Source organism: Hoplias malabaricus, chromosome 9 (genome assembly GCF_029633855.1).
Source record: "Hoplias malabaricus isolate fHopMal1 chromosome 9, fHopMal1.hap1, whole genome shotgun sequence".
Taxonomy (NCBI): domain Eukaryota; kingdom Metazoa; phylum Chordata; class Actinopteri; order Characiformes; family Erythrinidae; genus Hoplias; species Hoplias malabaricus.
Window position 1 is genome coordinate 44383535 of NC_089808.1, and position 14438 is coordinate 44397972.

At 49.3% G+C, this 14438-nt stretch overlaps 1 protein-coding gene across 5 annotated transcripts; it reads right to left on the reverse strand.

The window, feature by feature from the left end:
- Nucleotides 1-383: 383 nt before the first annotated feature.
- On the reverse strand, nt 384-12775 carry ssx2ipa (synovial sarcoma, X breakpoint 2 interacting protein a). 5 transcript variants are annotated; one of them, XM_066680988.1, is made up of 15 exons: nt 12675-12732; nt 12257-12310; nt 9959-10085; nt 9356-9507; nt 7850-8056; nt 7119-7229; nt 6765-6900; nt 5560-5635; nt 5137-5374; nt 4747-4894; nt 2636-2760; nt 1964-2137; nt 1662-1782; nt 1375-1525; nt 384-1159 (listed from the first exon to the last, which is right to left on the reverse strand). In XM_066680988.1, the coding sequence occupies exons 3-15, from the start codon at nt 9993-9995 to the stop codon at nt 1018-1020; spliced, it is 1818 nt and encodes a 605-aa protein (XP_066537085.1). In that variant the 5' UTR covers nt 9996-10085; nt 12257-12310; nt 12675-12732; the 3' UTR covers nt 384-1017. The 5 variants fall into 5 exon arrangements, with proteins under 5 accessions (XP_066537085.1, XP_066537084.1, XP_066537087.1 ...); XM_066680987.1 differs by lacking the exon at nt 9959-10085 and having other exon boundaries at nt 1964-2134; nt 12675-12775; XM_066680990.1 differs by lacking the exon at nt 9959-10085 and having other exon boundaries at nt 1375-1459; nt 12675-12775.
- Between the last annotated feature and the right edge of the window lie 1663 nt (nt 12776-14438).

Consider the following 14438-nt stretch of genomic DNA (forward strand, 5'->3'; position numbering starts at 1 on the left):
TCTTCTGTGAAGAGGTGCAGCTGGAGTTTTCTAAAGATCTGCTCTCAGCTCCATCTGTGAAACTATAGACTTCAAACACCTTATCAGTTCTGACTGGAAAGGTACAAGCACAGAATCCCTTACTCACCTGTCACCCACCCCTCACTGATTCAACGAGCACCGAAGCAGTGTTAAATCTCACAAACAATTTCACATTAATTTTAAACCTTTATTGTATGGATTTGTTCCAGCTGCAGAAACTGGGCTCTAAAAAAAACCCCAAAAGACAAAAACACAAAGAACAGATGCGTATGGACCGACACACATTCATCTACACAAACAAGTGACAAAAAAAAAAAAAAAAAAAAAAAAAAAAAAAAAAAAAAAAAAAAAAAACACAATTATGCAACAAAGACAAAAACAAACTAAACTTCAAACATGGCGACGAATCATCAGATAAAATACACTTCTACAGATACATTCACCCAGTGATTCACCCTCTTCACCTTTCACTTCCACCCTCACTCAGGGTAAATACTTCCACAACCACCCACTGGTGTTTAATATAAAACACATCAAATGTTGAGATGATTTTACTGACATTTTTAAAGTGCTGGTTCTGTTTGCATATGATACTATATATTAACGATGTAGTGTCTATGACACAGGTCTGATAAACAAGTAAACAACACTGACACAGGTCTGATAAACAAGTAAACGACACTTGGTCTCTGAGCTGAAATAAAAACAGACCAACTATCGAAACCTGGAGAGAGCACAATGGGCTCCTCAATCCTCACAATCCCTGCTGGAGGACTAAAGCTTTTATGGAGCACCAAAATATTAATGTATTACTTATGGGGAACTGGATTCATTCATTAATCGTAACTTTGATTTTAAACCTAAGGCATTTTATAAAAAGTATTAAAATAGTTATTGATTATTGTTAATGTATGAGGTGCAGAGGTCTTCTCTGGGAAATTTAAAATCTCTCTGGAGTGTCAGACTGAGTAATACCACTGAAGCCATCAGTAGACATCAACTGTGGAGATCCTCCAGGTGGCACTTCTCGTCCCTGAGCAGTGAGAAGATGCTGCAGTCGGTAACGCTGTTCCTCAGACGGGGTTTGGTTAAAGTAGGGCCGGGCTGAAACCCATTACTCCCTCGTCTCCCGGGAGTCCTGGGAAAACAGGTAAGGCACAGGAGGAATCAGTATCTGTCCGACTCTAGAGTAATTAAAGAGGAATCTGAGAAAGAGAGGCAGAACATGACTGTGTGGAACTGGGATTTTACTCTGATGGCCCTTCGTCAAGCTGCCCCCTGGTAAAGGGTACATTCGCTGCAGTCAGAGTGTGTTTAGTGTGTGGTCAGGGTGTGAGGGTGTAAGAACCCCACCTGGTGTCTGGGATGAGCTGCAGGGTGCGGTAGAGCTCCACTGTTGAAGGAAGGTGTGCTGGGGCAGGTTTACTGGGGGTGAATTCTGCATGGGGAGCAGATCGGTTTGGAACACATGGAGTGGACAATATTTTAGACCCAGGCTCCATATCTGCACAGACAGAGTAAATAGTATCACAGAGACCTACAGTCTGGAATGTTCTTCCTCACACACACAGACACACACACACTGTTGTAATAAAGCAGTGGTGCAGGGCTGGGCTCCTCGGCTCTGCTGCAGTACTCACTGAGGGATGAGGCACGGCGACACTCCCTCACGCCATTGGGCCTTTTTCGATCCATGAATGGAGTCATGTTCAAGAACTGGGTCTTCAACCACTGACCTCGTTCTTCCTCAAACAGCTTCCTCTGCAGAAAACAACAGAAAACCCCCGCACACACTGACTTTTCAACTCAAATCTGTACATGAGCAAAGCCTTCTGCCTTCTCTCGCTCGTTAAACATAATAAATATTTAAAAATCGTTAGGAATTTAATCGTTTCTGAAGGTCGTTCCTTCATCAACAATAAATCTGTCCTGTGTAGATTACCTCGTGGCCAAGGCGTATAGCAGCTTCAGTGAAACTCTTCCTCTCCCTCTCAAAATTCTCCTTCTGCTCTTCAAAGAGCTTCCACTCCTCCTTCAGTCGCTCCTTCTCCTCCAGAGTGTATCCACCATTCAGCAGAACCGCTGTGTCATCATCACAGGGGGAGCTAAACTGCTGCTGCGTAGAGAAACACAAACACACACACAGCTCAAACATCACAAACACAGCAATAGACCATTTCCTATCCAGCCCAATCCCAATGCCCCACCCCCCCCCGCAGCTCCTGTCTGCACCCGAACCCCCTTACACCTTTCCGTCTGTCCGCCCCACCGAGTACCTGATCTCAACCCCCTCCCCCCTTACTTCCATCTGCCTTGACCACGGAACCATTGCAGGAACACACACTCAAACACGAGGAGGAACAGTGGAGGGATTGTTGGTGTAGGAAGGCTTCTGATTGGTCAGATAGAGGAGGCAGACTAAGGGAATGGGGAAGAAGATAAAGCACTGAGGGATCTGAGAGATTCGGGTAGGATCCAGACAGAGCGTACAGCGATGACTGGAAGACTGGGTCGGATACAGAGGTCTCTGTGTGCCTGTGTGTGTACCACGGTTGGTTTGTGTATGTGCAGTGCATCAGTATACCTTGGTATATGTGTGTGTGTTTGTGTGTACCTGCAGTAGTTGATGCTGGGTTTGAATGCACTCTGTACATCGCTGCAGTTCCAACGTCATGCACCGGATGGCATCCTTGTGTTCCCGAATGGATATCATCTCCTCCTGACTTGCCGCCAGAGAAACTGCGAAAAGTCCACAAACACGGTTCAGAGACAGGCCTCTCCCCCTCCCTCAGAGACAGGCCTCTGCCCACCCCCACCCCCCTCCCTCCCTCAGAGACAGGCCTCTGCCCCACCCCCTCCCTCCTACCTCAGAGAGAGGCCTCCCCCCCCCCCCGTCTCCTTCTCCCTCAGAGACAGGCCTCCCCCCCCCCCCCCCCGTCTCCTCCTCCCTCAGAGACAGGCCTCCCCCCCCCCCCCGTCTCCTCCTCCCTCAGAGACAGGCCTCCCCCCCCCCCGTCTCCTCCTCCCTCAGAGAGAGGCCTCTGCCCCCCACCCCCTCCTCCTCCCTCAGAGACAGGCCTCTGTCCCCACTCCCTCCTCCTCCCTCAGAGACAGGCCTCTGTCCCCACTCCCTCCTCCTCCCTCAGAGACAGGCCTCTGTCCCCCCCTGTCTCCTCCTCCTTCAGAGACAGGCCTCTCCCCCTCCCTCCCTCAGAGACAGGCCTCTGCCCCCCCCCCTCCTCCCTCAGAGAGAGGCCTCTGTCCCCTCCACCTCAGAGACAGGTCTCTGTCCCCACTCCCTCCTCCTCCCTCAGAGACAGGCCTCTGACCCCCCCTCCGTCCTCCTCCCTCAGAGACAGGCCTGTCCCCCACCGTCTCCTCCTCCCTCGGAGACAGGCCTCTGTCCCCACCCCCTCCTCCTCCTTCAGAGACAGGCCTCTATCCCCCCCCCCCCTCCCTCAGAGACAGGCCTCTGACCCCCCCTCCATCAGAGACAGGCCTGTCCCCCACCATCTCTCTTCCTCCCTCAGAGACAGGCCTGTCCCCCCCTCCTCCTCCTTCCTCAGAGACAGGCCTGTGCCCCCCTCCCTCCTCCCTCGGAGACAGGCCTAACCCCCCCCCCTTCTCCCTCAGAGACAGGCCCCTGTCCCTCCCTCCCCCTCCCCCCTCAGAGACAGGCCTAACCCCCCCCCCCCCCCCTTCTCCCTCAGAGACAGGCCTCTGACCCCCCCTCCGTCCCCCTCCCTCAGAGACAGGCCTGTCCCCCCCTCCTCCTCCTTCCTCAGAGACAGGCCTGTGCCCCCCTCCTTCTCCTTCCTCAGAGACAGGCCTGTGCCCCCCTCCCTCCTCCCTCGGAGACAGGCCTGTGCCCCCCTCCCTCCTCCCTCGGAGACAGGCCTAACCCCCCCCCTCCTCCTCCTCAGAGACAGGCCTGTCCCCCCCTCCTCCTCCTTCCTCAGAGACAGGCCTGTGCCCCCCTCCCTCCTCCCTCGGAGACAGGCCTAACCCCCCCCCTCCTCCTCCTCAGAGACAGGCCTGTCCCCCCCTCCTCCTCCTTCCTCAGAGACAGGCCTGTGCCCCCCTCCTCCTCCTTCCTCAGAGACAGGCCTGTGCCCCCCTCCCTCCTTCCTCAGAGACAGGCCTGTGCCCCCCTCCCTCCTCCCTCGGAGACAGGCCTAACCCCCCCCCTCCTCCTCCTCAGAGACAGGCCTGTCCCCCCCTCCTCCTCCTTCCTCAGAGACAGGCCTGTGCCCCCCTCCCTCCTCCCTCGGAGACAGGCCTAACCCCCCCCCCCCTTCTCCCTCAGAGACAGGCCCCTGTCCCTCCCTCCCCCTCCCCCCTCAGAGACAGGCCTAACCCCCCCCCTTCTCCCTCAGAGACAGGCCTCTATCCCCCCCCCCTCCCTCAGAGACAGGCCTCTGACCCCCCCTCCGTCCCCCTCCCTCAGAGACAGGCCTGTCCCCCCCTCCTCCTCCTTCCTCAGAGACAGGCCTGTGCCCCCCTCCCTCCTCCCTCGGAGACAGGCCTAACCCCCCCCCCCTCCTCCTCCTCAGAGACAGGCCTGCCCCCCCCCCCTCCTCCGAGACAGGCCTGTCCCCCCCCCCCCCCTCCTCCTCCTCAGAGACAGGCCTGTTCCCCCCAACCACACTCAGAGACACTCCAAACACACCACTCAGACAAGCCGCTGTCCCCGTGTCCCAGAACCAGTGTGGAGTGGAGGGTTACCCTGGCTGTCCAGTCTGTGCATGTGGTTCTTCAGTCTCCTCCATTGCAGCCGGATGCTGTTAGCGAGCTGCTCTCTGGCTGAACCACACACCTGCTCCAGTGTCTCCTTGCTACAGTCCTCCCCTTCATCCTCCACTTCAGAACCCCCCTAACACACACACACACACACACAGTAACTGCTGCTGTGGGACAGTAACAGACACAGTGAAAGCTGTGGGAAGAGAATATTTATAAAAGAGACAAACCCGGCGTTAGCTTCTGCCCCTCGTTACCTACGTTAGTATTTTCATCACAGTGCGAAGCTAAAGGACCCTCACACACATCCAGGTCCTGATCTGAGCTACTATTGTGACAGCGCACATACACACACACACACTTAAACACACTAACCTGCCCCAGACTGTCGTCACTGGGCGGGGCTTTGCTGCAGCTGTCATCAGTAGGCGGGGCTGTACTGCAGCTATCAGTGGACTGGGCTTTGTTGCAGGTGTTCTTTGGGCTCAGGATGGACACCATGTCCTTTTTCATGTGCTGCAGAAGCTTCTTCAGCTCTGTGTTCTCCACCATCAGACTCCGCTGCCTTGCCTCATAATCACTCAAGAGAGCTTTATACATCTCCCCCTCATGCCTACACACACACACACACAGTCATTACACCGTCCAGCTCCAAAGTGAGCTCTCACTCTCTCATGCTGGACAGTGGAACGACTGTGGTGTGTGTGTGTGTTTATCTCTGTATGACTGTGCAGAGGGTGAGTGAGAGGACCCCAAAAAAAATTAAAAATAAATAAATAAATAAAAACTGCTAGTTACCTGGCCTCCATTTTTCCCGTCTTCCACAGTCCTCTCCTTCCATCTGAGCGACTCACACAGTTCACCATCTCAATCGCTACACACAAACACACGCACGCGCCACACACACACACACACAGTATCATTACTGCTGTATATAATCTATATATTCGCTGCATTAATGTCAGGGTGAGCATAGTGTGAATATGGTCTGTGGACTCAGGCAGAGACCGCTAACACCTCTCCAAACAGCTGGCCCCATACCTCATAAACCATATATAGTACCTCATACCTGACATCTCATACCTCATATGTAGTACCTCATGTCTAACATTTCATACCACATACATCATAAACCAAAACTTTCGGCTGCTACTGTCCATGGTCTCCACAGCGCATCAACCATGAACCGCACCATAAAATTGTGCCTGATCTATGTCCTTCCTGACGCAACCCTCCCTATTTATCTGGGCTTTAGGACCGGTACTACGACGCACTGCATTCCAGTGGCTAGGTGCGCGCACACACACACTTTTGAGTCTCCAATCCACCTATCAACATGTGTTTTTAGAGCGTGGGAGAAAACCCGGAGGAAACCCACGCAGACACAGGGAGAACACACCACACCCCTCACAGACAGTCACCCGGAGGAAACCCACACAGACACAGGGAGAACACACCACACCCCTCACAGACAGTCACCCGGAGGAAACCCACACAGACACAGAGAGAACACACCACACTCCTCACAGACAGTCACCCGGAGGAAACCCACGCAGACACAGGGAGAACACACCACACTCCTCACAGACAGTCACCTGGAGCGGGACTCGAACCCACAACCCCCAGGACCCTGGAACTGTGCTTATACACAATACCTTGAATGCCATATAGCATATCTCAGACCTCATATACCATATATTTTACCTCATTCATCGTAAATCATATCTCAAGGGTCAAACCATATCATCCTCTATGCACCATATATTTAACCTCATACATCAAAACACACATCATATCTTTTACACCGCATATCACACCTCACATGTCACACTTCACAAATCATGAATCATACAGTACCTCATACCTGTTAAGTCAATGCAGTGAGCAGGGCAGTGCATGAGGCTGGGAGGGTGTCTGTGCATGAGGTAGTTGGGCAGCAGTGAGCAGGGGCAGCTGTGAGGCTGTGGGTGGGGCAGGCTGAGGTAGTGGGTGGGGCTGTTTACCTAGTTTACGGTCTCGTTTGTCCACCAGCAGCTGGTTTATTCTCTCTTTGAGTTTCACACACTCTCTCTCCTTACGCTTGGCATCATGGGTAAACTGGGAGGCACGGCTGGAGATGATGCTCTGGAGCTTTTGCACCTGATCACAGGTAACATACACACACACAGTTAACACACACTTCCCCCTCAGAGTGCTGCTGTAGATGAGTGTAACACAGCATCTGAAACAGTGAGGTCTATTACAGATTAATGTACAACTCCACACAGGCCACCCTTCTGAAGACTCCACTTCCCATTCCACCTTAAATCCCACAGATAAGGTGGACTGAGAGACTAATCCCAGGATCAACTCAATACCTCCTCCTTCTCAGAGCGGAGGCAGTTCTGCAGGGCTCGTATCTTCAGCTGGAGTTGGCGTTCTCCTTCATGGAGACCAGAGTTCTCTCTCCGAGTGTGTTCCAGCTGGTCCTGACACACACAGGGACACACACACAGCTAAAATACAACTCCAGATCAAAAGGTAACACACATTAAGACCCAGGACGGCACACTGGAAGATGCAGTGTCCACTCAGGGGTCAGTAAATGGTGCTTTAACTGTTTGTTTACATTCTTGTTGTCCCTTTAATGTCTGACACTTGGAGAACACACACACACACACACACACACACACACACACACACACACACACACACACACACACACACACACACACACACACACACACACACACACACACACACACACACACACACACACACACACACACACACACACACACACACACACACACACACACACACACACACACACACACACACACACACACACACACACACACACACACACACACACACACACACACACACACACACACACACACACACACACACACACACACACACACACACACACTGCTGTTCAACGTCATTCTCCAGCATCTGATTAAAGCAGAGCCAGCTGTATCTTAGCACACTGGAATTACTGTGCTGCAGGTGTTTTTCAGCTGTGTGTGTGTTAGCTTTAATCTGGAGGTGTTGTTCTGCAGGTGTTTTTCAGCTGTGTGTGTGCGCGCGGTGTGTGTGTTACCTTTAATCTGGAGTTGTTGTTCTGCAGGTGTTCCACGTTGCTGCAGTGTCTCAGCTGCTGGTTCTCCAGCTCCTGCAGGTGGTGCTGTTTCCTCCTGTTCAGCTGGAGAAGCTCATACAGCAGATTAAGAACTGAAGTGGTATTTAGACGGACCTCCGAACCACTGGACTCCACACAGACTGGGCTCAGACCCAGAGAACCCACCTCCTACACACAACCACACACCTGAACTTCGATGCAGGGGGTGATATAAAAACCACAACCATTGTCATCAGTGTTCTGACCCGGTTGGTGAAGATGAGATAGTGCTGTATTCTCAGTACTGAGCCCTGTATTCTGATGATGTTCTGACCCGGTTGGTGAAGGTGAGACAGTGCTGTATTCTCAGTACTGAGCCCTGTATTCTGATGATGTTCTGACCCAGTTGGTGAAGGTGAGACAGTGCTGCATTCTCTGTGCTGAGCCCTGTATTCTGATGGTGTTCTGACCCGGTTTGTGAAAGTGACTATGTGCTGTATCCTCTGTACCAAGCCCTGTATTCTGATGGTGTTCTGACCCGGTTTGTGAAAGTGACTGTGTGCTGTATCCTCTGTACTGAGCCCTGTATTCTGATGGTGTTCTGACCCGGTTGGTGAAGGTGAGACAGTGCTGCATTCTCAGTGCTGAGCCCTGTATTCTGATGGTGTTCTGACCCGGTTGGTGAAGGTGAGACAGTGCTGCATTCTCAGTGCTGAGCCCTGTATTCTGATGGTGTTCTGACCCGGTTTGTGAAAGTGACTGTGTGCTGTATCCTCTGTACCGAGCCCTGTATTCTGATGGTGTTCTGACCCGGTTTGTGAAAGTGACTGTGTGCTGTATCCTCTGTACCGAGCCCTGTATTCTGATGGTGTTCTGACCCGGTTTGTGAAAGTGACTGTGTGCTGTATCCTCTGTACTGAGTCCTGTATTCTGATGGTGTTCTGACCCGGTTTGTGAAAGTAACTGTGTTGTATCCTCTGTACTGAGCCCTGTATTCTGATGGTGTTCTGACCCGGTTTGTGAAAGTGACTGTGTGCTGTATCCTCTGTACTGAGCCCTGTATTCTGATGGTGTTCTGACCCGGTTTGTGAAAGTAACTGTGTGCTGTATCCTCTGTACTGAGCCCTGTATTCTAATGGTGTTCTGACCCGGTTTGTGAAAGTAACTGTGTGCTGTATCCTCTGTACTGAGCCCTGTATTCTGATGGTGTTCTGACCCGGTTTGTGAAAGTGACTGTGTGCTGTATCCTCTGTACTGAGCCCTGTATTCTGATGGTGTTCTGACCCGGTTTGTGAAAGTAAATGTGTGCTGTATCCTCTGTACTGAGCCCTGTATTCTGATGGTGTTCTGACCCGGTTGGTGAAGGTGAGACAGTGCTGAATCCTCTGTACTGAGCCCTGTATTCTGATGGTGTTCTGACCCGGTTGGTGAATGTGAGACAGTGCTGAATCCTCTGTACTGAGCCCTGTATTCTGATGGTGTTCTGACCTGGCTGATGTAGGTGACACAGTGCTGGATGTTGTCCTCGGTGCAGAAGGTGTTCTCGAGGCTGTAGGAGTTTTTGGGTTCTGTTACGGTGAGGTTCTGTCCAAGGGGTGACACGCTGCTAATATGGGAAATGCTGGACAGATCTTTAGTGTCTGATAAACACACACACACACACACATTAGAATCTGCAGCAGCAGGTTAGTTCTCTTGTTTCATATCAGACAGTTCTCATACTCCACTTCAGCTCTAATCTGAACACTAACCCTAACTGCTGATATAAAATGACGCAACTTAAAAAGATGTGGCAAAACAAGGCAGCATTAACTAAAAGAAGAGGGTAACACAAAACGGCATCAAGTAAGAACTCGGCACAAAATCAGAGCCGAGCGTGCCGAGAAAGGCGCAAGGGAGCCGAGCGGGCGGAGGAGGGCTCTTAGTGCAGCAGCTGCTTCTGGACAGATGGAGGAGATTACAGGATTTAAATTAGCCAGATTTAACACAATCTGAACCCTGCGTGAACTGAGCTCTCTTCCCAAGACAGAGGGAGAGAGATTTACAGAGTGAAGATGTTTGTGCGTGCGTGAGAGAGAGAGAGAGATTTACCGAGAGAAGGTGTGTGTGTGTTCAACCATTCCTCCATCTTCTGACAGAAGGCCGTTCCTCAGCAGGAGCCTGGTGTGGAGAGGGGTGGGGAGAGGAGCCTGGTGTGGAGAGGGGTGGGGAGAGGAGCCTGGTGTGGAGAGGGGGGGGGGGAGTCAGGGCGGCTGGATTACAGAGCAGGGATTAAGTCTGACTAATGCTCCCGCATTAACCCTCACTCTGCTGCAGGAGGGATAAAAGCTAAAGGCTAAAGCTAACAGGAGCACATGGCCAGATAAACCCTTCTAAAACATATACAGAGTTTACACTCTGTCCGTGAGGTTTTAGAATCCCAGCGTCTGATGTCAGCTCTGTCCTCCTCTGTGCCGTGCTGTAAACACAACATACACCAGTTTATTCAATACAGGGTTACGAATGAAAACAGAAACAACCCGTAGGAAGGCTTCAGTCGTCGGAGACCCAGAGGAGTCCTCGCTCGTGAGATCAGACAGTGATAACTGGTCCCACTCTGACTCCTCATGACTAATTTCTTACCAATCCAAGTTACAGATTATCGCATGAGTTCCCCCCATAGAAACGCATTACGGAATGTTTGGATGATGATGTCATAGTGGGCACTTCTCACACACACACACCAGGGAGAGAATGCGCACAGCCCCCTTCCTCTCCCTCAGTCCTGCAGTACTGTCTGTACATGGAGGAGCTTATGCGCCCATCCAGCCCTTGCTCTGTACATTTGGCAGGAACTTTAATGTCGACCTGGACATAACAGGTCCAGTGAATTTAATGTGGAATGAATTTTAAGGTGTCAGACTAAGTATAACTGCTGTTTTTAAAAGGTGGTCGTTTATTAAAGATGAATGTTTCTTTAAGGTGAGAGTCTAAATAAAATGGCTCCATGTTTAAAAAGTGGTGTTGTCTTTAAGGTGGTCATTTAACTACGATTATTATGTTTTCATGTTCACCCTGTGAAGGACTGGCGCCCCCTCCAGGGTGTGTTCCTGCCTTGTGCCCAGTGATTCCGGGTAGACTCCGGACCCATCGCCGCCCTGAACTGGATAAGGGTCACAGACAATGAATGAATTTGGATCTAGGGTCATTGGTTAAATTTCCCTGCCCTACTTTTTTACACATCAGAGAAACATAGATGTATTTCAATCTGTTTTGTCTCTCATATAAGATTTGGACCTAAATGCGTTTCACTGACTATAGCGCCACTATTAGGCCAATCAGTGTAATTTTTGGTGTCCACCAAAGACTACATCTCCCCTCCTGGTGGAGCGTCTACACGACCTGCGGACTCTTAAACACAGACTTTTTCAGGACAAAAAGAATAAGGAGAAAAATCCTAACAAATGCAAGACACACACACACACACACACACATCACCAACGAGAGAAAGAGAATCAAACTATGCCTTTAATAATTTCTTTTTGCCTTTCATTTATTTTTTAAAAACAAATAAATCTTCAGACACTGGCCTCTATCTTGGGCTTGGTAAAATACAGCAACATGAGGTTAGGGTTAAACACTGCTGTATTTATGAACGCTTTTGTAGTGTTTGGAGTTTTAGTCGCATGCTATAGTTTAATAAAATAAAAAAAAAACCTGGACAAACAAGTAAATATCATAAAAATAATGCTCTAACAAATAAAACTTCAGATGAGTCCTGGATCAGTAGTCTTTAGTGCAAAAACTAATACGGAGATGATGTCTCAGCCAAAATAGAACTAAAACATAAACCCCAATCTGATGAAACGTGAGAACAGCTGCTGTGGGCGAGTGTCTATTTATGAGACGTTTTAGTGTTTGGAGCTGTTTGTATTTTCCAGTGCGGCAGAGCATCCGGAGAGAGAGTGAAACCACTTCTCTGGAAGTGAAACCTAAAGCTGATTCGACTCTGACCCAGTCCAAGAGTAGAGCTGCTGTGTGTGTAGTGTTAGGGCTGAGGGGGGCGAGGGGCGTTGATCTGATTTGACTCTGACCCAGTCCGAGCACGCGCACACACACACACACAGACAGAGTCAAAGATCTGAACGAAGCCGCGATGCTGAAGCCCCTTACTTGAACTTTGCGCTCCACCTTAAATGAAACTTAATGTTAATCACAGATGAACTGTCAGGTACCATTTAAGGTGGAATTGGAAAATCTCTTAAGAGGAAAATGAGGTTTATACACACACACACACACACACACACACGTTTTCTACCGCAAATTTTAATGTGGTTTTTATAACTGCAGTAAAAGCATATTTCAGCAGAGAGAAACACTGCCTGTTATAAAGTTTAAGGTGGAACTTACGGTCCGCTTCAGCTTCATAGACACAATGCACCGGCTGCGCCATTTAAGGTGGAACTGAAGGTGGAAATAAAACGCTGACTCAACATCGTGTAAAGCAGAATTTCACTCCTGATGTTTTTTTAAGGTGGAACACAACTTGCGAATGAGTAGGACATATTGATCAGCTTCACCTCAACTTCTGCACCATTTAAGGTGGACTATTGGAATACCCTTTAAGAAGAGTTTGTTCAGATTTAACTAGTTATCTCAGTAGCAGCCCTTAAGGCGCAAAAGGGTGGATTAAGAGTAAGAAGCGATTTTCAGTTGTACGTCAGAGCCGTTTTAGCACCTGAGGTACAAGTTAAGGTAGAAAGGAAGGTTAGACACGAGTTGTGCCGTATTTAAGGTGGAATTAGGAGATCCCTGTAACAGCGCTTACCTCTCCTCCGTCCTGCGGCAGGTTCAAACTCTGCTCTACCTCCCACTGAGCTCCAAACCTCACACTGACTGGATTAACCCGTTACCAGGCAACCAACAAACCCCATTCCTATTGGCTGGCTCTTACCTGAACAGGTGCGCAGCAGCACTAGATAATGTGTTGTTATGCAAATGACGACCCCTGATTGGCTGCTGAGGTCATTCAATATTAAACACGCAGGTGTAAATATCATCACTTCCTGAACTTACTGCTGATCTGTATTGAAATAAAAACACACCGGAAGTTTTAAAGCAATAATATTTAATTTTATAGAGATGTTGAATACAATCTCATTTACGCTGTGTCTGAAACGCCCCCCTATTCCCTACATTACTAACTCTATAGTGCACTTATTATTCAGGAGTTCAGGAGGGAAGTGAATGATTTTGGGTTTTTACCAAACAGCACAGTGCATTATGGGTATCCACAAATATCAGCTGAGGTCAAACAGCCGTGTTTCAAAGCCTAGGCTGCGAGCTTGGCTGCGTTTCTCAGCCTCTGCGTCACAGAAGGCAGTTCTGATGTGATGGATCCTTTGTGTGCGGTCGAGAAACGCAACGGACGTATCCCTCATGACGCTCGGTTACCCACAATTCTCTGCACACGTACAACACAAAGGAGAAAATAAACAAAACACGGAGAAAAGCTGAGCTCCTGAACTTTCAGGAGTAGAGTTTGTTTACCTTTAAAGTGTGAAACAACAGGTTCATTAAAATGTCTCTATTCCAGTTTTAATCAGTAAGTTTATTGGCAGATATTTATTTAGTGGGGTTTTATCTTCAATCCTAGTTTAACGTAGAAGTATGAGTTTAATAACATTTTAAAAATGTAAAGGATGATATTATTAATGAAGTACTCATTAATTAACTTAGTGTTGGCTCTTGGAGGCAGATTAGACCTTTCCCGTGACGTCGCCACGCAGCCTCTTCATGCGCTCCATCTGTGTGCCCTTGGTTACGAAGGAGGAGTCTTCATGGGAAGTCCTACAGAGGACACACACTACCTCGGCTGCAGCCTGGACTTTGGAACACAGCTACGGTATTGTACTGTGCATTGTGGGATAGTGTGATGTTTTCAGACACGACTACAACAATTACACAGTGAACAGGGAACCGTTTCAGACACAAAGACATATAAACAGTTTGTAAAATATAACACAGAACTATTAATACATCGCTATCAAACAGTTTTAGACCCAGCACCCAGCAGAGCACATTCAACACTGGCCACTATATCGGAAACCTACCCTACACCTGGTGCTGTATGTGTACGGGGGGCTGTGAGTGGGGGGTTAGTGTTTATAAGGACCTTTAACCTTTTATAGCCTCATCCTTAAGCCAGAGCTGAGTGGTGTGGTACGACACTGACGCTGGGTTTAATTCTCTGTTGTTTGTTCTCGCTGTCAGCACTGGCTCCTGTTCAGACTCTGACTGAATTCAAGGGGATTTCAGACGAGTTCCTGTTTGTACTCTTTAGGATTCACACTCTGGCTGAACACACAGTGTTTCATTAGGCACTCTGGGGAGAGTTCTGCTCCATGTCTTTAATGTAAATGTTAATAATCCTCAGGTCCTCAGAAAGGACAGAGCTGTGCAAACGGGGACATAGAACAGTAACACTCTCAGAGACATACACAGCTTATATATTACACACACACACACACTAACACTCTCACAAACACACACTCTCACGCTTACACTCTCACAAACACACACACACTTACAC